The sequence below is a fragment of the Mobula hypostoma genome, chromosome 8, assembly GCF_963921235.1.
Source record: "Mobula hypostoma chromosome 8, sMobHyp1.1, whole genome shotgun sequence".
Lineage (NCBI taxonomy): Eukaryota > Metazoa > Chordata > Chondrichthyes > Myliobatiformes > Myliobatidae > Mobula > Mobula hypostoma.
In genome coordinates, this window is record NC_086104.1 from 94,250,044 (window position 1) to 94,271,754 (window position 21,711).

General features: G+C 42.6%; 1 protein-coding gene across 6 annotated transcripts in view; it reads left to right on the forward strand.

Moving 5' to 3' along the window:
• The first annotated feature begins 2,039 nt into the window (after positions 1-2,039).
• Positions 2,040-21,711, forward strand: part of map4k3a (mitogen-activated protein kinase kinase kinase kinase 3a) — a 272,080-nt gene continuing 252,408 nt past the window's right edge. For 5 of the 6 annotated variants that reach the window (XM_063056371.1, XM_063056372.1, XM_063056373.1 and 2 more), the window contains exon 1: positions 2,040-2,478. In XM_063056371.1, coding sequence (XP_062912441.1) covers positions 2,374-2,478 — 105 coding nt within the window. In that variant the 5' untranslated portion in view covers positions 2,040-2,373. The remainder of the gene's footprint in view (positions 2,479-21,711) is intronic. The other variant, XM_063056376.1, reaches the window with a different exon arrangement.

Genomic DNA, 21,711 nt, shown 5'->3' on the forward strand with positions numbered 1-21,711 from the left:
CACTCTGCCTATTCACCCTCCTCTCTCACTCATTCTGCCGATTGGTCCTCCTCTCTCACTCACTCCCTACTCTCTCACTCACTGTGCCTAATCTCCCTCCACTCTCTCGCACTCACTCTGCTGATTCCCCCTCCTCTCTCAAACTTACTCTGCCTGTTCTCCCTCATCTCTCATTCACTCTGCCGATTCTCCCTGTTCTCTCTCACTCACTCTGCCATTTCTCCCTCCTCCCTCACTCACTAACTCTGCCTATTGTCCCTCCTCTCTCTCACTCTGCCTATTCTCTCTCGTCTCTCACGCACTCTGCCTATTCTCCCTCCTCTCTCACTCACTCTGCCTGTTCTCCCTCGTCTCTCACTCATTCTGCCGATTCTCCCTCCTCTCTCACTCACTGCCTACTCTCTCACTCTGCCTATTCTCCCTCCACTCTCTCTCACTCACTCTGCTGATTCCTCCTCCTCTCTCAAACTCACTCTGTCATTTCTCCCTCCTCTCTCACTCACTCTGCCGATTCTCCTCTCTGAATCACTCTGCTGATTCCCCCTCCTCTCTCTCACTCACTCTGCCTACTCATGCTCCTCTCTCTCACTGACTGCCTATTCTCCCTCCTCTCTCACTCACTCTGCCTATTCTCCCTCCTCTCTCACTGATTCTGCTTATTCTCCCTCCTATATCTCACTCACTCTGCCTATTCTCCCTCCTCTCTCACTCATTCTGCCGATTCTCCCTCCTCTCTCACTTACTCTGCCTGTTCACCCTCCTCTCTCACTCACTCTGCCTACTCACGCTCCTCTCTCTCAGTCACTCTGCCGATTCTCCCTCCTCCTTTCGGTTGCCTTGTCTATGTTGTATTGTTCTTCGCTTGCCCGGCGTGACACGACCCATTCCCAGTCTGAACACAAAGATGTTCGGCAGATGCTGGATAATCTTGAGCAATACGCTCAAAATGCTGGAGATACACAGTTGAGTTCAGCAGCATCTCCGGAGGGACGTAAGTCCGGATGGAGGAAGGGTCTCTGCCCGAATTGTCAATTGTTTATTTCTCCCCATAGATGCTGTCTAACTTACTGTACTCCTCCAGCATTTTGTGCGCGTTGTTCAGTCCCAGTAGTTGATGGACATAGTTGACCAAAATCTGACGTGTAATCAGGGCATGGAGAAGGTCATTCACGTGGTGATAAAATATGCTTTCCCTGATATTGTTATGTGTACGACTTGAGAATACAGTACTAAAATATTATTTGAAAGCAACAAACAATCTGCTGGATGAATTTAGCGGATTGAGCAGAGTCTGTGGGGGAGGGGGAAAGAATGTCGACGTTTCGGGCGAAACCCTGCATCAGGATTGGCGCAAAATTCCAGCCTCTGCTGTCTCTTGTGACTCTATATTATCGGAAAAGTTAAAAAACATCCCCATTCTCTCTGAACCACTCATTTCAGACAACACATAAAATGTGCACGCAGGTTTGTCCGTGTATTAATATGGGCAAAGAGAAAGCTCACTTCTGGGTATTACCTACACAGAAGCAGCGCAGGTAAAGTGGGCGTAATGTTCTGAACTACTTCTCGGATTTCCAGCCGGGTGCAGAAACCCGAGAAGAGGATTTATTCGTCAGATACGACGGGAATGCGTATTCTCAGATTCCTCAGAATTCGTATGTACTTTATTTATTAAGGTATGCATGTGTGTGTCGTCTATTAATATAGGCACTCAATTTGGACAATAGAGAACAAACGTTTGTCTGCATACTAATATAAGGAAAGTACAGGAGAGGAAACGTACTCACTAATGGTCTTGCAGAGAAGCAGCACAGATAAAGTAGGGGGAATAGCCTCCCGTACAGATTCCGCTGCGTGTCTGTATATATGGAAAAAAAACCAGAATTCATATGCATGCTTAAGATGCGTGCATAGTCGACTAGCCACAGACATGTACGAGTTGGCCCGGGACGCTGTGCTACTTGGCAGCGGAATACCGAGCCCAGACGCCGCCCTGCTCCGGCGGGCCGGGCGGGGCGGGGCAAGGCGGGGGCGCGCATGCGCGGTGGCCATGTTCCATGGCAGTGGTCGAGTGTGATTTGTGAGGCGGGCAGCCTGTGACCGGGCTGGTGGGGCTGTGGGCACTGTCGTCGTTGTCGTTGCCGCTGCCGCTTACCCTGCCCGGGTGGGGTAGGGCCGCCGGGCCTGATCGCCGCCAGCGGGTGGTGCTCCTCTCCGTCGTTACGCGGGCTCCATGTGAGGCAGGCTGGAATGAGCGAGAGGCGCTTCCAGCGGCCGCAGGAAGGCGTCGCCGAAGCCCCGCACTTGTTCTAGTTGTTTCGGGCCCCCGGGCCTCAGGGGGCGCGAACGGGAGGAGGCGGCGGCCGCGGCTCCATGATGACTTCCCATGGCAGCTTCGACCTGTCCCGGAGGAACCCGCAGGAGGACTTCGAGCTGATCCAGAGGATCGGCAGCGGCACCTATGGCGATGTTTACAAGGTCAGTGTGCGCTGGGGACTCGAGCCCCAGGCTGCAGTAGGCCCGGGGAAGGGTGATTCGGGGCTGGCCTTCGTGTCCCCTGAGTGGTGTGGGCCGGACCACAAGCTGGCAAATCGGCACTTCCCCGCCCCTCTTGTTCCGGAGCTTGTCTTGTCTTGTTTATCTCGCCCTCGGTGGGAGAGACGTTTCGACACCGGATTAGTGTCCGAACACCGTGTGCAGTCGCCGCGACTGCGCCGATTGCTGGTATAAAGTACGCAGCAGGCGCTGGCGCATCTCCACAGTAGCCAAAGGAAATCCCTGCTCCCTGATCCTCCTCGCTTCCCCACACAACATTCACAATATACTGGGCAAGTGATCCAGATACTAACAACCCAGGTTTCATCGGGGGGTGTGGGGGGCATTTGAAGGTTAATCCGGCGTTGTTTTCAGTCTGGGAACGAAAGGTTGAAGTTATTGTCTACTAGTATACTGGTTTCCCTTTAGGAAAATAAGCTTGCAGTCCATATTTGGATCTGCCTTCCCATTCCTGAAGCAGTACTGAATCTTCAGTCTGGATACTGTGTCAAGGTTACTCGGAGTAGGCAATGAATGCACTTAAGCCAGTGATGACACTGCTCCTGAGATTTTATATGGGTGAATATAACATTGTGGTGGATGTTTTGTGCTGTGAAGAATATTTGGTTGGATTTGTGTTGCTGCACTAAACCTTTAGAAGAAAAAGAAGTTGAATAGTTGTTTTCCTCAACCTTTTAAAACTTGATAGCTAGGTCAGGTATTTTGAATTAGTAACCTTATGCCAGCTGCTTGCATCTTGCAAAACAGTTGTTAAGAGTTTGAACCAGTCAGGGATTCATTTTAGTGGGTTGCTCAAAGGCAATATTTCTTATTAATTTACCCTAGGGATTTCATGGAATCTTAAACCTCTAGTTAAGTAGCTTGAAATGCTTTGACCATTAGACAGTTTCTTGTTTGCCATATTTTGTATTACTTAGCTTGTTTGAAGGCAGTAAGATTGTAGTTTATGAGTCTGTCATATTTATGCAATGATTTCAGAATGGACTGGCCAGGCAGGATCCAGATGCACTTGGTAATGTTCTGCAGCCTGTCCGTGTGGGCCCAGTTTCATTGGATTTGTCATCCTTTGGCTTTGCTGCATTCAATCTCGCACTTTTGTGCCTCGCAACCAGTTTTGTTTTTATTTCCCGTAGCAAATAGAGTTACAGAACACTACAGCACTGAAAAAGACCTTTTAGCCCATCTAGTTCATGCCAAACTGTTAACCTGCCTAATCTCATTGACCTGTAACTGGACCATAGCCCTCCATACTCCTCCCATTTGTGTACTTACCAACTAAATGTTGAAATTGAATCCCAGTTCTCCACTTCCACTGGTGCACTCCACACCCTCTGAGTGAAGAAGACCTCCCTCGTGTTCCCCTTAAACATTGTACCTTTCAATCTTAACCCATGACCTAGTTCTAGTCTCAGCCAACCTCGATGGAAAAAGCCTGCTTGGATTACCCTATCTACACCCTTCATAATTTTGTATACCTTTATCAAATCTCCCCTCATTCTCCTCCGTTCCAGGGAATGAAGTCATACCTTATTCATCCTTTCCCTGTACTTTTTCGATCTTAATGATACGTACAAAATATGCACAAAATTTTCTAAATTTATTCTAAACTTTTGTTGTTATTGCAGCAAATTCAGGACAATTATTGGAGGTAAAATATTAAAATAGGCACAGATGAATTAAAATGGGATCTGAGAAAATCTTTGAAGTTTTCTTAATGTCTATGCTTTGTTGTCTATCAACTTAAAAACTTGACCCATTACAAGTTTGAACACCTCCCACACTTGCAGTTTGCCGACATTACAAGTTTGAACACCTCCCACACTTGCAGTTTGCCGACCTGCTGCGAAGTATTGCCAACTAGCTCAGTCTTCATCAGCAAGGCCTTGTACAATGTAATGCTTTGGGTTGAGTATGGTACTGTGGAACAATGCTCACTGTTGAAGCAGTTGAGAAAAACCCGTGGCAAGTCTTCAGCTTAACTGGAAAAAGTCAAAAGTCTTGGATGACTCTGATGACTTAAAAAAAAAAGTAAACAATTAAAATACCAATTTTTATCAGATTATATTATAAGCATTTTAATACCATTAGGTAAATTCAGGTATGTGAATTTACATTTTCAATTATTCTCGATTGGGAAAGGTGTGCCTCATCCAACCTGATGCAAAGAGCAGATTTCTTCCCATGAACACTTAAGCCTCAGGTTTGTTCTGTGTTGCCAGCATCGGGAATCCTGTGGTTTAGTATGTGAAAAGACAGTGAATCCTGGGTTTTAGTATTTGTGCAGGATCTCTGAACTTTGTGGCACTTTTGCAGGGAAATGTTGACATTTCCTGGTCAAGTCTATCTATTTGGAGAAAAGAAATTATGGTTTGCCTGGTTAGGGTTTTTTTAAAATTGCTGATTTGTTTATGGCCGGGGTATTTATCAAGATATTTCTATGTCCATTATGAAGGGATCTTGCTTTACTGGCCCATGCCGTGTTGGTTTTGAATCCATGAAAGGCATTTGAAAAGTTCTTACTTTTTCAGCTGTCTATACTCCTTAGTCCCTCTCTTCTTGCTACTGCCATTGGGTGGGAGATGCAGGAATTTTGGGTCCCATGCCACTAGGTTCAGGAACAGTTGTTGCTCTACAACCTGCAACCATCAGATTCCTGGATTGGTGTGGGTGGTTTCGCTCACCTCCGTGCTGAACTGACTACTCAGTTTGTAGACTCACTTTCAGGGACCTTTGTTATGTATGGTTTTTCATGAATGCTATTGTACTTTATTCACCTGTGGCTGCTTGCAAGAAAATGAATCCCAAGGTTGTATATGGAAGACATAGTTTAATAACAAATTTATTTTAAACTTTGAAAAGTCACTTACTAGGTATAACTAAATGAAAATGATAGACATGTTGCACATGATGTTAAAAGCAGAACAGATTTTGGATTATACTTGTAGATATTGCTTAGAATATTGCATCTTAAAGATGCTTCTTGTTAGTTGTCACCTAGTGTTTCAAATTATATGATTCTGATATTGGGAATTAAATGGGTTTGTGTCTGATTTACCTTTTACAAATTGCTGCATTTAATTGTGTTTTAGACACAATTATTGAATGGAAATTTAAAACCTTACAGCATTTCTTGGATGTTCACAGCATCACTTTTATTCCCATCTGCAAACTTGCTATTATTATCTCCTAAATTCACATCCAGAATTTTTCAGATAAATAAAATGATACGGGTCCCTCCACGAATCATTATAGTACACCTCTGGTCATAGACATCTCATCAGAAAAGCATCCTTCTACCATTACCCCCTGCCTCAATTCAGCAGCCTGTTTTTTGGATCCAAGTAGCCTTTGGATTCCATATGCCTTGGCCTTCCGGATCAGCCAAGCATTCAGGATTTGTGAAATGCATTATTATGGTCATTTAAGAAATTTTTAGATAGGCACATGGACGATAGAAAAAATGGAGGGTTATGTAGGAGTGAAAAATCTAGGACGTTGTACCATTGTAGATCCATAATCTTAATTTTGTTTGTAAGGATATTACTAGAATCAGCAACAGACTGGACAGTTGATTGGGGGAAGTGGCACTGATTCTTGAATGTATTTAATAATCAAGATACATCACAGAGCAGGCCCTTTCGGCGTTTTGATCTGTGCTGCCCAGCAACCCCTGATTTAACCCATGCCTAATCACAGGACAATTTACAGTGACAAATTAACCTACTAACTGGTATGTCTTTGGACAGTGGTAGGAAATCAGAGCGCCCGAAGGGAACTCATGCGGTCACGGGAGAATATACAAACACCATATAGTCAGCGGTGGGGAATGAACTGGATCACCTGTAATGTAAAGCGTTGTGCTAACCACTATGTTACCATGCAGCTTGGAATGTGGGAGAAAACTGCAGATGGTGGAATTCTGAAATCAAGGGAAATGCTGGAAATACTTAAACAAGTCAGGCAGCAATCTATGAAAACAAAAATGGAATTAACATTTCACATCCCAAAACCCTCCATCAGAACTGGAAAGTAAGAAAACACGGTTGTTTTAAGTTGCATGGGGATGGATAAAGAGTGAGCTGAGTTTAATGAAAGAAAAACAGAAGTAATGTGTTTATTAATAACACTGTCAGCTTAAAAATGTTGGTGTAGCAAGGTATATTACACAGTAATTAGTGAAGTCTGATTGGAGAGCGGGGAAATGGAAGCTACTACAATCTGTATGAATAAAATTAGAACAATTTCTGTACAAGAATTCAGTGAGTAGAAGATAATATTTTTAAATTGTATGTGTGGGTATAATGGTTCCTGACAGATGGTTGCTTGATTGAAAAATTATGGCCAATTGTCTTTATTTAGGTTAGACACAGTTGTAGCGGCATCTCGAGTAAACCAGTGTTGCTGCTGGTGCCCTAACACAGAGTTATCTTGTATAATGCACTCTCCAATCAACCCAATAATAATGTTCCAAAAAGTCAAAGAAATGTATTCGATCCTTTCTTAGCAGCTAGCAAAACAATCTGGAAGTGATGCAATTAAGGGAAGTTAACAAAAGTAATTACATTGTTGGTCCACAGCTCTAAAACTGACCAGAATAAAGTATGAGAATGTAACTTACTCCCTTCTCTTTGACCGCACCCCCTCACATGACTAGTTACCGCAGTAAACATAATAAATGTGCAACACAAAATCACTTCATTTTCCTGCGTTTGTTCTTACTTCAGATTTCCAGCATTCACTATATTTTGCTTTTGCATCATATCTAATTAAACTTGAATTTAGAGGTGGTAGGTGAAATCATAGATAAGTGAGTCTATGGATGTTAATTACCTGGACCTCCACAGATCTACTGAAAAAAATATCCAACTCTGTTCATGTAACAGTGCGTGGAAATGGAGGCTGTGTTTTGGCTTGAAGGAGAATTGGCAGAGGCCGGGAGACAATGTAGTCATGGTGAATCATAGATACTGCTCCTTTTGGCATGTCATATCCTGCATTGATTTACTTCAGAAATGTAGTTATTTGCTATTTTAATGAATGATAGGAGACAGCAATCGAGATGCTGCTGAAGATACTTTTTCTATGCCAGAATGAAAAGTTTCAAGTGAGAGGAAGAGAGATTTTGTAGATTCAGAAACCCTGCTGTTGCCCCCCCACCCCCCCATGTCACAGACCCGCTCTCACCCTGCACTGGTTACTTTTCATCTTCTATTGCTGCTGTTTCACATATTTAGACAACTGTTTGTTTTATTATAATAGTGCTGGTGACATTACATAAACATGCACCTCACACTTTGTCAACCTGTCAGTCTCCAGGCTACACCACTCAGGGACGTGCTAATATTATTTTGTGACTGTATGGGTTGGATTGGATTGTAATTATATTTGCTGTGTGTAACTCTGTGTACTGTGTTTTGCATGTTCGTCCCTGAGGAATGATGTTTCATTTAGCTGTATAGATGTGCATGTCTGAATGACAGTAAACTTGAAATTGAACTTGAATGCAGTCTTCAGATGGAATCTAACCCAATCTCTGTAAGACAAATGACCTCCACCCCCTTGTAGAAGTAGCTAGTGGACAAGAACAAACAATAATTTAGTGGCATGTTTAATGCCAGTTTGAAAACAATACAGAGAGATGGATGTCTGTTGTCTTGCAGAGGTTTGGTTTCATCTGAAGAACTGCATACATTTCTCACCAGTATCTCATGGAAGATGTGTAGGTTATGGAGAAGAAACAAGGATTAAAAAAAAAAATAGCATATCCCTTTCCCCTACCTCCTTATTTTGGCTTCTGCCTCCTTCCTCTCTAGTCCTGATGAAAAGTTTTGGTCTGAATTGTGACTGTTAATTCCTTTCCATAGATGCTGCCTGACATACTGAATTTTTCCAGCATTTTATGCGTGATCTTAACATCAAAACTGAGGTGGCTCAACGATGATGTCAGAAGTATTTTTCAGTTCTTTATGGACTAAAGTTTAATTTATGAGACTGTCCTCAAAAGTGAGGAATTTAGAAAATTTCTAAATTGAGTGTATCTCAAACAAGGGCATTTCACATTGTCATGTCACGGCAGCAGGTACATGAAATTAAAGTATCATCCATAAGTTGGCGGAATGAATGGAATGTTTTTGTTAAGTACTTGGATTGCCCTACCAATTAGACCGCCAGGATCATAGTTTCACATGATAATGGAGAGGGGTGGGAGGAGCGGTTTTAACCTTTCACTATGTTGTCATTTGGCAGCCAAATGTGTATGAATCCAGCGGGGGTCATTGGACAATCATGAATCCAGTTCTTGGTTTATGTGCCAGTAATTTGACTAGGTTAATTCAAATTAGCTCAGATCAGAATCCAAGTTGGCAGAGATTTTTACCTCTAAGGCAGTGCTTAAGAATGGGTAAGTGGTTGTGGAGTGAAGCGTAATGTACGTTTGATGCAACTCTGGGGTGAGCGGGAAGGTGAAAGGGTCTGTATATTGTTTCATCATCCTTGCACGGTGAAATGAAATGGAAAGTATGTTATATTTTGTTCGAAGACAATAAACTCTGAGTACTTTTAGTTATTTACTTTATCAAAGAAAGCTATTTTTATAGGTAGTGTGCCACCAAAGGAATAAAATGTCAGCCCATTAGACTATTCTGTAACGAGGGGCAATCAGAACTGAGACAGTCTCACCCTTATGACTTCCATGCATAAAAAGCTCCATCTGAAAATTTAAAACATTTTTGACTCTGTTAATGGTCCAAACCTGTCCCAGAGTAGGTATGTGGATGTGTTTACATCTGAGAACAGAGCTAATTGAACAGGTTACTTTGCTTCATTTGAATTATTATGTACCATTTAAAATATTTTTGTTCAAAATTCTTTCTTCCCTGAAATTTCATTTTAAAGTATTTTGTTCTTTAGATTTGGCGCTGTTAGGTTCTTTCATTGATAGTCCTTGAGTTCCCTGAAGTGGTGATGAGTCTTCCAGATATACTGATGGTTTAGCCACAGGTAACTTGACTAGGAATTTTCCACATCCAGGTCTGATAAAGGAATAGCGATATACAGCCATTATGAAGTGATATGCAGTGGTCCTGGGAGCTCTGGCATTGCTATCCTTGGCTTTTTCAGTTGGAAAGTGGTGATGTGATCTCACGCAGAGATTGTTATTTATTTTTATTTATTGAGACACAGTGTGGAATAGGCCTCAGCAACCCCTGATTTAACCATAACCTAATCATGGGACTGTTTACAATGACCAGTTAATCTGCTAACCAGTATGTCTTTGGACTTTGGGAGGAAACCAGAGCACTTGGGAGGAAACCCACTCATTCATGGGGCAAGCAGACAAACTCCTTACACGCAGTGGCGGGAATTGAAGCCTGGATGCCTTATACTGTAAAGAGTTGTGCTAACCATTGCACTATTGTGTTGTAATAATATTTTGCATTGTCAGGATTGTGAACTGTAATCGCAGCAAAATGCTGGAGGAAGGTTGGAATATTAAGTGCGGTAGCAGGGATATCACTCAAGCAAATTGGACTGTCCTGACTTACTGTATGTCAAGTTCCTTGAATATTTTTTGGCAGTGATTTGTGTATTGGAGGATCCTGTTTTACCTGTGCTGTTTTAATCAAGATGTTGAGAGGCTCAGGGATTTTTCTGGGGGGTGCTTGGGGATGATACGACTTCTATCTTGGGACAGTCATTGGTTTACATTCATGTAGCCAGATATTTCCCATCACTAGATATATTAAGCTTGAAAAACAGTCCTGCTGAAGGGTCATGGCCTGAAACATCAACTGTACTTTTTTTCCATAGATGCTGCCTGGCCTGCTGAGTTCCTCAAGCATTTTGTGTGTATTGAAAATCATCCATTTACTTTTGTAGATACCATTATTGGAAAAGGAGTTGAATTCTGAATTATCAGAAGCAGCGATGCTCTGTGATGGAGGGAAGATAGTTATTCAGTATGTCTTTAAAACATTGCAATTATAACTGCTTCTGGCAACTCGTTCCATATACCCACCACCCTATGTATGTAAAAGCTTGCCAGCCAGATCTTCTGTATATTTTTCCCCTTTCATCTCAAGTTTGTCTTTTCCTGGGAAAAAAATACAGTGACTATCCAACTTATCTATGCCCCTAATGATTTTATAACATAAAGGTATAGATTATTTTCCATTGACAAAAAAGGTCATTGAAGAAATCCCTGTATGAAAATTGATGGTTAATGAAAGAATAAAATACATTTTTTGCAAGAAACAAAATGCTGGAGGAACTCAGCAGGCCAGGCAGCTTCTATGGAAAAAAATAAACAGTCAATGTTTTGGGCCAAGACCCTTCATCAGGACTCTGGTATATATTTTTTCTCAGAGTTGTGATTTGTGAGTTGCACTACCCCTTCTGAAAGTATGGCGGAAACAGATTTGGTAGTGACCTAGAACATAGAACAGCACAGATGGAAAAGGTCCTTCAGCCCACAATGTCTGTACCAGGCCTGATTCCAAATTAAACTAATCCTTCTGTCTGCATGATTCATATCCCATCACTTCCTGCATATTCTTGCATATCTAAAAGCCTCTTGAACACCCTTTTGGTATCTGCTTCCACTACCACTGCTGGCAGTGTTCCAGGTGTGTGTGCGTCTCTTTAAAAAAAATAAACCTGCCCGCACGCTATCTTTAAACTTTCCCTCTTAAAGCTGTGTGCTCCGGAATTCAGCATTTTTCCCTTGGCGAAGAGATCTGACTGTCTACCCTATCTATGCCTCTCATAAACTTGCGTCAGGTTTCCACTCAGCCTCTGATGGTCCAGGGAAAAATATCCAGGTTTATCCAATCTCTTTTTGTAGTTAATACCTTCTCACCTAGGCACCATCCTGATAAATCCCTTCTGTACCCTTTCCAAAGCCTTCACATCTTTTAGTGGGACAACCAGAATTGCACACAATACTCTTTAAGAGCATCCTAGCTACAGTTTTGTACATTGCATCATGACATCTTGACTCTTATATTCTATCCCCTACCACTCATTGATTGAGTGTTGCCATTTTCAGGGAGGTATGGATTTGAAGCCCAAGATCCCTTTGTACAAGAACGCTATTAAAGTTCTGCCATTAACTGTATACTTGCCCCTTACTTTCATCCTCCCAGAGTGCAACAGCTTATCCTTGCCTGGATAACATTTCATCCGCCACTTCTCTGTCCATAGTTGTAACTGAACTCTCTCCCACTGTGTCCTTTGACAGCCTCTTTCACTGTCTGCAGCTCCAATTTTTACATTGTCTGCAAATTTACTAACCAACGCATCTATATTTTCATTGAAGTCATTCACTTATATATATCTCAAAACAATGAAAGTCCCAGCACAGATCCTTGCGGAACACCGTTGGTCATGGACCTCCAGTCAGAAGAATACACTTCGACCACTATCCTGTCTCCTATAGGCAAGCCAGTTCTGAATCCAGACTATCAAGTCATCTTAATCTTCCCGATCAGCCTACCATGCCTTATTAAAGTTCTTGTAGACAACATCTGTTGCTCTATCCTTAGGTGACCTTGATCACCCCCTCAAGCAACTCAGTTAAGTTTGTAAGTTCAAGATGCGTTTATCATCGAAGTATGTATACAGTATATAACCTTGAGATTCATCTTCTTGCAGGCAGTTACAAAACAAAGAACACTATAGAACCATTTAAAGAAAACCCCACACAACAAGACCATCAAACATGTGAAATAAAATTATTGCACAAACAACAAAAAGTGAACAAATAACACACAGAATATTAAATATCAAACAGCAGAATCCCCAGAAGTGCGTCCACAGCCACCAAATGGCTGTGCCTCTGGCACGTGGTCTGTCCCTGTGGATAATGAAGGGTAGGGAAAGGAAGAGGATAGCAGCAGTGATATGGGACTCTATAGTTAGGGGATCACACAGGCAATTCTGTGAATGCAGGAAAGAAACATGGATGGTATTTTGCCTCCCAATGCCAGGGTCTGGGATGTTTCTAATCGTGTCTACGATATCTTGAAGTGGGAAGGTGAACAGCCAGAGGTTGTGGTACATATTGGTACCAATGACATAGGTAGGAAAAGGGAGGAGGTCCTGAAAACAGACTACAGGGAATTAGGAAGAAAGTTGAGAAGCAGGACCTCAAAGGTAGTAATCTCGGGATTACTGCCTGTGCCACGCGACAGTGAGTATAGGAATAGAATGAGGTGGAGGATAAATGCGTGGCTGGGGGATTGGAGCAGGGGGCAGGGATTCAGATTTCTAGATGATTGGAACCTCTTTTGGGGCAGGTGTGACCTGTACAAAAAGGACGGGTTGCACTTGAATCCCAGGGGGAACCAATATCCTGGCAGGGAGGTTTGCCAAGGCTACTGGGGAGAGTTAAACTAGAATCGCAGAGGGGTGGGAACCAAACAGAAGAGATGGAGGAAAGGGTGCTTGGCTCACAAATCGAGAAAGCTTGTAGGCAGTGTGAACGGGAGGATAGGCAGGTGATAGAGAAGGTATGCACTCAGACTGATGGTTTGAGATGTGTCTATTTTAACGCAAGGAGTATCATGAACAAAGCAGATGAGCATAGATCAGTACTTGAAGTTATGATGTTGTGGCCATTACAGAGACTTGGATGGCTCAGGGGCAGGAATGGCTACTTAGAGTGCCAGGCTTTAGATGTTTCAGAAAGGACAGGGAGAGAGGCAAAAGAGGTGGGGGTGCGGCACTGCTGATCGGAGATAGTGTCACGGCTGCAGAAAAGGAGGAAATCATGGAGGGATTGTCTACTGAGTCTCTGTGGGTGGAAGTTAGAAATAGGAATGGTCAATAACTCTACTGGGTGTTTTTTATAGACCACCCGATAGTAACAGGGACACCGAGGGACAGAGACGGAGACGTTCTGGAACGGTGCAATAATAACAGGGTTGTTGTCGTGAGGGGAGATTTTAATTTCCCCAGTATTGATTGACATCTTCCTAGAGCAAGGGATTTAGATGGGATGGAGTTTGTTAGGTGTGTTCAGGAAGGTTTTCTGACACCATATGTAGATAAGCCTACAAGAGGAGAGGCTGTACTTGATCTGGTATTGGAAAATAAACCTGGTCAAGTCTCTGAGTGGCAGAACATTTTGGAGATAGTGATCACAATTCTATCTTCTTTACCATGACATTGGAGAGGGATAGGAACAGACAAGTTAGGAAAGCATTTAATTGGAGTAAGGGGAAATATGAAGCTTTCAGGCAGGAACTTGGAAGCATAAATTGGGAACAGATGTTCTCAGGGAAATGTATGGCAGAAATGTGGCAAATATTCAGGGGATATTTGTGTGGCGTTCTGCATGGGTACGTTCCAATGAGACAGGGAAAGGATAGTAGGGTATAGGAACCATGGTGTACAAAGGCTGTTGAAAATCTCATCAAGAAGAAAAGAAAGACTTACAAAAGGTTCAAAAAAACTAGGAAATGAGAGAGATCTAGAAGATTATAAGGCTAGCAGGAAGGAGTTTAAGAATGAAATTAGGAGAGCCAGAAGGGGATATGAGAAGGCCTTGACGAGAAGGATTAAGGAAAACCCCAAGGCATTCTACAAGTATGTGAAGAGCAAGAGGATAAGGTGTCAGAGAATAGGACCTATCAAGTGTGAAAGTCAAAGGTGTGTATGGAACCAGAGGAGATAGCGGAGGTACTTGATGGATACTTTGCTTCAGTATTCACTGCGGAAAAGACCTTGGCAATTGTAGGGATGACTTACAACTGACTGAAAAGTGAGCATATAAACATTAAGAAAGAGGATGCACTGGAGCTTTAGGAAAGTATCAAGTTGGCTAAGTCACCGGGACTGGATGAGATATACCCCTGGCTACTGTGAGAGGCATAATATTAGGAATAGTCAGTATGGCTTTGTCAAAGGCAGGTCGTGCCTTATGAGCATGGTTGAATTCTTTTGAGGATGTAACCAAACACATTGAAGATAGAGCAGTAGATGTAGTGTATATGGATTTCAGCAAGGCATGTGATAAGGTACCCCATTCAAGGCTAATTGAGAAAGTAAGAAGGCATGGGCTGAGGAGTGGCAGATGGCATTCAACCCAGATAAGTGTGAGGTGGTTCATTTTGGTAGGTTAAATACGATGGCAGAATATAGTATTAATGGTAAGACTCTTGGCAGCATGGAGGAACAGAGGGATCTTGGGGTCCGAGTCCATAGGACGCTCAAAGCTGCTGCGCAGGTTGACTCTGTGGTTAAGAAGGCATACGGTATATTGGCCTTCAACTGTGAGATTGAGTTTAAGAGCAGAGAGGTAATGTTATAGCTATATAGGACTCTGGTCAGACCCCACTTGCAGTACTATGCTCAGTTCTGGTTACCTCACTATAGGAAGGATATGGAAACTATAGAAAGAGTGTAGAGGAGATTTACAAGGCTGTTGCCTGGATTGGGGAGCATGCCTTATGAGAGTAGGTTGAGTGAACTTGGCCTTTTCTCCTTGGAGCGACGGAGGATGAGAGGTGACTTGATAGAGGTGTGTAAGATGATGAGAGGCATTGATCGTGTGGATAGTCAGAGCTTTCTCAGGGCTGAAATGGCTAACACGAGAGGGCACAGTTTTAAGGTGCTTGGGAGTAGGTACAGAGGAGATGTCGAGAGAAGTTTTTTACACAGAGTGGTGAGTGCATGGAATGGGCTGCCAGCGATGCAGGTGGAGGCAGATATAATAGGGTCTTTTAAGAGACTCCTGGATAGGTATGTGGAGCTTAGAAAAATAGAGGGCTATGGGTAACCCTAGGTAATTTCTGAAGTAAGTACATGTTCGACACAGCATTGTGGTCCGAAGGGCCTGTATTGTGCTGTAGGTTTTCCATGTTTCTATGTAAGTCACTTAATTCAGCACTATATTCAGCAAGCTGCAGCCACAGACCCAGTTCTGCACCAAAGCACCTCAATCAAAATGAGGAAATAGTAAAGAGTGTTCATCGCCGTGGGCATTAAACATCAAACCGTAACCAAAAATGAGTCCACATCCATGCATCAGAGAGGCAATTGAACCTTGCAGCGTGGGACCCAAGTGTTCGTTTTCCGCTCTTGTCCTCGACAATTTTAGTCTTGCTTGAAGCTTCATTCGTCGCAGAGTTATGGTGCTGATAATGGGTTTGCGCTGCGCCATTAGGAATCGATGCAGTCATCCCCAGGGACTCCATGCCGAATCCCCCAGGAGGTCGCAGAAGTGCCAGATCATTCAGTTGGCCAAAACTACATTTTTAAAAGGAAAATTACAGGCTGCAATTGATCACAGTTCAGAAGAAGTAGTAGTAATAATATATCTAGAAGGCGAGTGTCCAGTAGTTTTGTAAACTGTCTGCAAGATGTCGCCATTAGTCACATGCGCCATATTGCTGGAAGTCCTGCCACCATCCTTTGAAGTGCTTTTACCCCCTCCAATGCTGTTGAAAGAAGCAGAGAAATATTGGGTTAAGAAAACTCCAGGGCGATGGGACAAGAGCATGAATGGCTCTGCTGAAGGTCTAGTGCAGACCCGATGGGCTGGGTGGCCCTCTGTTCTGCATGTTTGTGTACTCTCAGGAAGGAAGCAATGATGGAGTTCAGGTGCTTTGCAGCCAAGTTTTAAGTTGCCCTGCTGTCCACCAGGTATTGTGAAAATCATTTCAAGGTTTTTCTTTGACCCTCCATCAACATCAGTGATTAAGTGTTTTTAGTTATTGCTAGCTGCTATTATCTCCCTAGTATATAGCTGTTGGCGATTCTTTCTGTCACATTATTAATTGTGAAGAATCTGAGAAAGATGATTAGACATTATGGCCTCATCCATACCCATTGGAAGTTTTTGCTGCTTGCAATCATTATCAAGATTTAATTTTTCAACCAAATTGCTTTCCTGAAGGTGAAATAATATGGTCTTGTGACTTTTGTTTGCTAGTTTTTTCATACTATTTCCAGATATACGCAGTGCAGTCTTTTGCATATTAAATGTCAGTTGTATAAGCATTTCAAGACAATTTGACTGAGGGTCTTTGCATCATTCCTGCCCCTTGTGTGATGGTTGGGTGTCAGAACTTGTTTGTCTTCTGCATTTGGTTGCAAACAGCTTCTTACACAGGAAAATTAAGTTTTAGGACAGACAAAAGGTTAGCTTTCATCAAGCTGTTAATTTCCAACTGCAGTTCTTGTTTGTCTTGGTGTGTGTCCCAAGTTCTGTGTCATATGGCGTGAATCTTGTTCTTGGGAAAGAACACTGGCTTTCTTTCCAAAGCTTCCAAACTTGTACATTCTGGAAGGGTATGGGTGTCAATCTTTAACCTGCACTCAATATCTTTAGGGCAGAGTACAGTGGAGCCAAGACTCCAGTTGTGTATGAAAGATCTGACAGGGCATTTCATGCATGTTTAAAATTCCTGATGGTGAGGCATTCTGCCAAATAACTCTAACTCTCTGCTGGGGGAGTCACCATTTCCTTTTACTGCACAGTGTTGACATTTCTAACTGAGCATAAATATTCTTCAGCAACACACACAAGAAGCTGGAGGAACTCAGCAAGTCAGACAGCATCTGTGGAGGGAAATAGACAGTTGAGGTTTTGGGCAGAGATCTTTGGAGAGGACTTGAAAGGAAGGAGGCAGAAGCTAGATAAGAAGGTGGAGAAGGAGAATGAAGTAAGAGGCTGGAAGGTGATAGGTGGAAGAGACAAAGGGATGAAGGAGGAATCTTGATAGAAGAAGACAGTGGACCATGGAAGAAAGAGGAGGAGGAAGAAGAGGGGGTACCAGAGGGAAGTGATGAGCAGGTGAGAAGAGAAGGGGTGTGGAGTTAACCAAAATAGGAATGGAAAAAGAAAGAGGGAGAAATTTCTGGAAGTTTGAGAAATTGATGTTTCTGCCATCAGATAGGAGGCTACCCAGACCTTAAATAAGATGTTGTTCTTCCCCTTTGTTAGGCCTCGTCAATGCAATAGAGGCAACCATGGACAGACATATTAGTATAGGAATGGGAAGTCAAATTTAACTGTGTGGCCACTAGGAGAGCCTGCCTTTTGTGGTGGACAGAGTGAGGTTCCTTGATGAAGTGATCACCCAGTCCATGTTGGGTCTCACTGATATGAAGGAGGCCACACCTTTAACTCCTGTTACGGAGGAGGATCCTGACAGTGAAGTGTCGCCTTGCCTGAAAGTACTGTTTGATGCTCTGATGGCAGTGAAGGTGGAAGTGTAGAGACAGATTTAGCATTTGTCTCGTTTGCAGCAGTAAGTACCAGGTGGGAGATCAGTGTGGAAGGTTGAATGGACGAGGAAGTCGCGTAGATGACGATCCCTACAGAAAGCAGAGCGGGTAGGGAGGAAGGTAAGATGAGCTTTAGTGGTGGGATCCCACTGGAGCTGGTGGGAGTTGTGGCGAATGAAGTGCTAAATATGGAGGTGTAAAGTTTCCATGAGTGATAGGTGGTGTGGCACAGTTTAACAGAAAAAAACATTTTGAGTCAGCATTTTTAGATCTATCCTCTGCAAATCAGGACAAAAGAACTTCAATATATCGTCACACGGGTGTTTGGATGCTTAGTTTTTATGTCTTGATGCAGAGTCTTGACCTGAAATTTGCACCCCTTGACTCTACAGCTGTTTCTTGACCTGAATGCTTCCAGAAGCATGTTCCTTGTTCTATAACTCCAGCACGTGAGGAACCTTGCCCTTACAGAAAGCACCCTTGGCTTGCTGTGATGGTGTTTTATTGTGAAGTAAACCCTAAGGCATTTTAAAAATAAGATTCTATCTTTACGCCAACACACCGCACCCCCAGTCTTTTTCCGGGTATCTATCCAGTAGTATTCATTGTATTGGTTTGGTCTTTGATGCCCCTGTTCTTGCTAAGTTGCTTGTATCAATGGAAAAGCAGTAGTTTTGTTCAAATCTGAGGACTGGAGATTCATGTGTACACAGAAACACCGGTTTAGATTACTGGATGTTTCACCTGATTTAATGTTTGATATGAGTGATAAAAAATGGCTATGAACTTGGAATACAAGTTCTGCACACTAGGGCCAGCCACTCCTCTAGTTATGTTATTTTGTTTGGCTGTGATTAAAGGATTAGCTTTATTGTCACATGTACATTGAGCCAGTGAAACATGCAGTCAGTTGTGTTCTTTATGTCAGATCAAATTAGCAAGGGTTGTGCTGGGTAGCCTTTGAGTATTGCCGTGCTTCTGGCAGCAACAACATGCCCACAACTTAGTTAACTGTAGGTCTTTGGAATGTGGGAGGAAACCGGAGCACCCTGAGCAAACCTATGTGGTCATGGGAAGACGTACAGATTTCTTACAGACAGTGGCGGCAATTGAACCCCGATCACACAGCTGGTACTACAAAGCGCTGTGCTAACCTCTGCGCTACCATGCCTTTCTTCACCATCGTAACTGGAAATATAAATTTTAACAAGGATGGTAATGATGTGAAGTGAGAAAATCTGTCATCCTCATGTGATTTAGAACTGTGACTACATGGTTGATTCCCAGTAACTCTTTAGAACGAGTGTAACAAGCCAAATGATTCAAAGATACTTCAGGATAGTCAATGAAAACTACCTGCTCACACAAACAAACAAATGTTACCTCTTTTTAATCCAGTTGTATCAATCTTACTTAATAAAGTAGGTGAAATGTGTGGGAAGGCTAAAATTGTTAGCTACCAGACTGACCAGGAAGTGACTGGCATAAATGATATAGGAGATTGGAAGGATCTGACTGTCACTTGTAACTCGTTAAGAGGGTTTAGATACATAAAGTGCAGAAACTTGGCTAAAAAAGTCCTAATAAATAGAGATCTGGAGATTCATGCGAACAAATCGCAAAGATATAAGAGCATTGGGGTTAAATAGTGGGAGATTTTAACTTCTGCAATATTGAGTTGGTGCAAAGGGTTTGGATAGGGTGGACTTGTTAAGTGTGTCCAAGAATTGCCTTTTCTGAGCATCTTGCAGAATCCTAATTGAGGTAGGGCAGTACTTGCCCTTGCCTTGGGAAAAGAAACTGGGTGGGAGGTAGAAGTGTTGGTTGAGGGGCAATTTGAGGGCAGTGACCATAATTTTGAGCAGTTGGGGAAAGGTATGAGTTTAGTTTTCAAGGTTTTGAATTGGATAAAGATTGACTTCAATAGCATAAGAGGACCTGACAAAAGTAGATGGGGAGCAATTGTTTGCAGATAGGCAATGACTGGCAAGTGGGATTCTTCTCAAAGATAATTAAAGCTAGCACATACTAGTGAAGGTGAAAGGCAAAGATAGCAAGACTTGGATGATAAAGAATATTGAAGGCTTGATCAGAGATGAGAAGCAGATTTGTATGGCAGGTTTTAATAGGGATTGAAAGCCTTGTGAGAAGTGGGTAGGAGGGAACTTAGAAATAAATTACGAAGGCAAAAAGGGGCCATGAAATATTGATGCCAAGTAAGGAAAATCCCAATATACTTTAAAGGAAGATATTAGACAGGGAAAGAATGTTTCCCTTCAAGGTATCCGAATCAGGTTTCTCACTGGCACTCCAGTTCGTGGATTCGTGGACCATTCGGAGATCTGATGGCAGAGGGAAAGAAGCTAAAATAATGTTCCTAAAACATTGATCGTTTGTCTTTAGACCCCTGTACCTCCCTATGTCCTGAATGGTGCAGATCCTTCATGATGGATGCTGCCTTTTTGAGGCATCACCTTTTGAAAATATCCTCAATGCCAGGAAGGCTAGTATCTATGATGGAGCTGGCTGAGTTTAAAAACGCTGGATCTTTTTCTGATCCTATTTATTGGCCCTTCCATACTGGACAGTGATGCTCAGGATACGCTCCAGTTCGTTCTTTATAAATTTTCCAGAGCACTGGTTCCCAAAATGGTCAATAGGTCAATATATCCCCCTCCCCTTGGAGTTTCTAAGGGGGCAGTAACAACAAAGGTTCTTTGGGGTGTACTCGGTAGCAAGGGGAGCAGCTGAGGGATTACAGGCTTAAAGAAATGAGTTGCTTTTAACTTCATTAAAGAATTGAAGCCATTTGATTTTTTTTCTCAGTGCCTCGTAATTGGTCAGAATGATCATATCTTGCTAACCCACTGTCTCTTAAGACTTGAAGTGCATTATAGTTGTTGAAAAGCAATGTAACTTCTCTATTTGGCATAGCATGAGAAATCTGGCTGAAGAAATCGTGTTATGTATGGACCTGGCCCAGGCATTATTGCTGTTCACTACTGTAGTATAGTGTTAGCTTGTGTGATTTCTATGCTCTAATCATGCAGTGATGTGATTCCTGTGAATTAGGACATGGCATACATTGGGGTAAAGTTCAGAATCTGCCCTTTTGAATGGACTTGACTGCATTTCCCGAGCCCACGGTCCAACCGAAATATTGCTGCTCTACTTTATGTACCTTCAGGCAGAGAGTCAGGTTTTTCCTAAGCTGTGATGATGTCATAACTTTGCCCTTTATTGATCACAGTGCTTGAGGTTGGACTTGATCAATAAATGATTGACTGTGGTCATTAATCCATAATGAAAATTGCAAAAGAAGATCAAAAGAAAAAGTGTAGACAATACAATATGGAGTATTTGAAATATGATTTATACCAGCACCAAACAGTTAGCAGCAGTCGATATATCTGTTGTGTGAAAGTTTTCAAATGAGGCAATGCTTCTGGCAAGTCCAGGCTCCTTGAACATTTGAAAAGGATACACTCTGATAAAGCAAACAGGAACTTAGCATTTCATCAGTCACTTTGTGAAAACTTTGAGAAATGGAAAACATTTTAAAACATATTTGCCAGCATTTCACAACAAAAGTGGTGGTTGTGTGCTTCATACAATATTTCAGTTGCTCTTTGCTGAATCTGGAAAGCACCAGACAATTGGAGAAGTACTGACTCTGCCAGCAGTAAGGGAGGTTCTGAGTACAGTTTTGCCCAAGTCATCAGACCAAATAATTAAAGTGATAACGCTCAGTGACAACTCTGTTCAAAGACAAAGAGGTGAAATGTCTTGGAATGTGGAAGACACATTGTGCAACTTACTTAGATGACAAAATTTGCTCTGCAGTTGGATGAGTCAACTTTGCCAGGCAATGAATCTTTAATTCTTGGTTACGTTCGCTTCATAAAAGATGAAGCATAGTTCAAG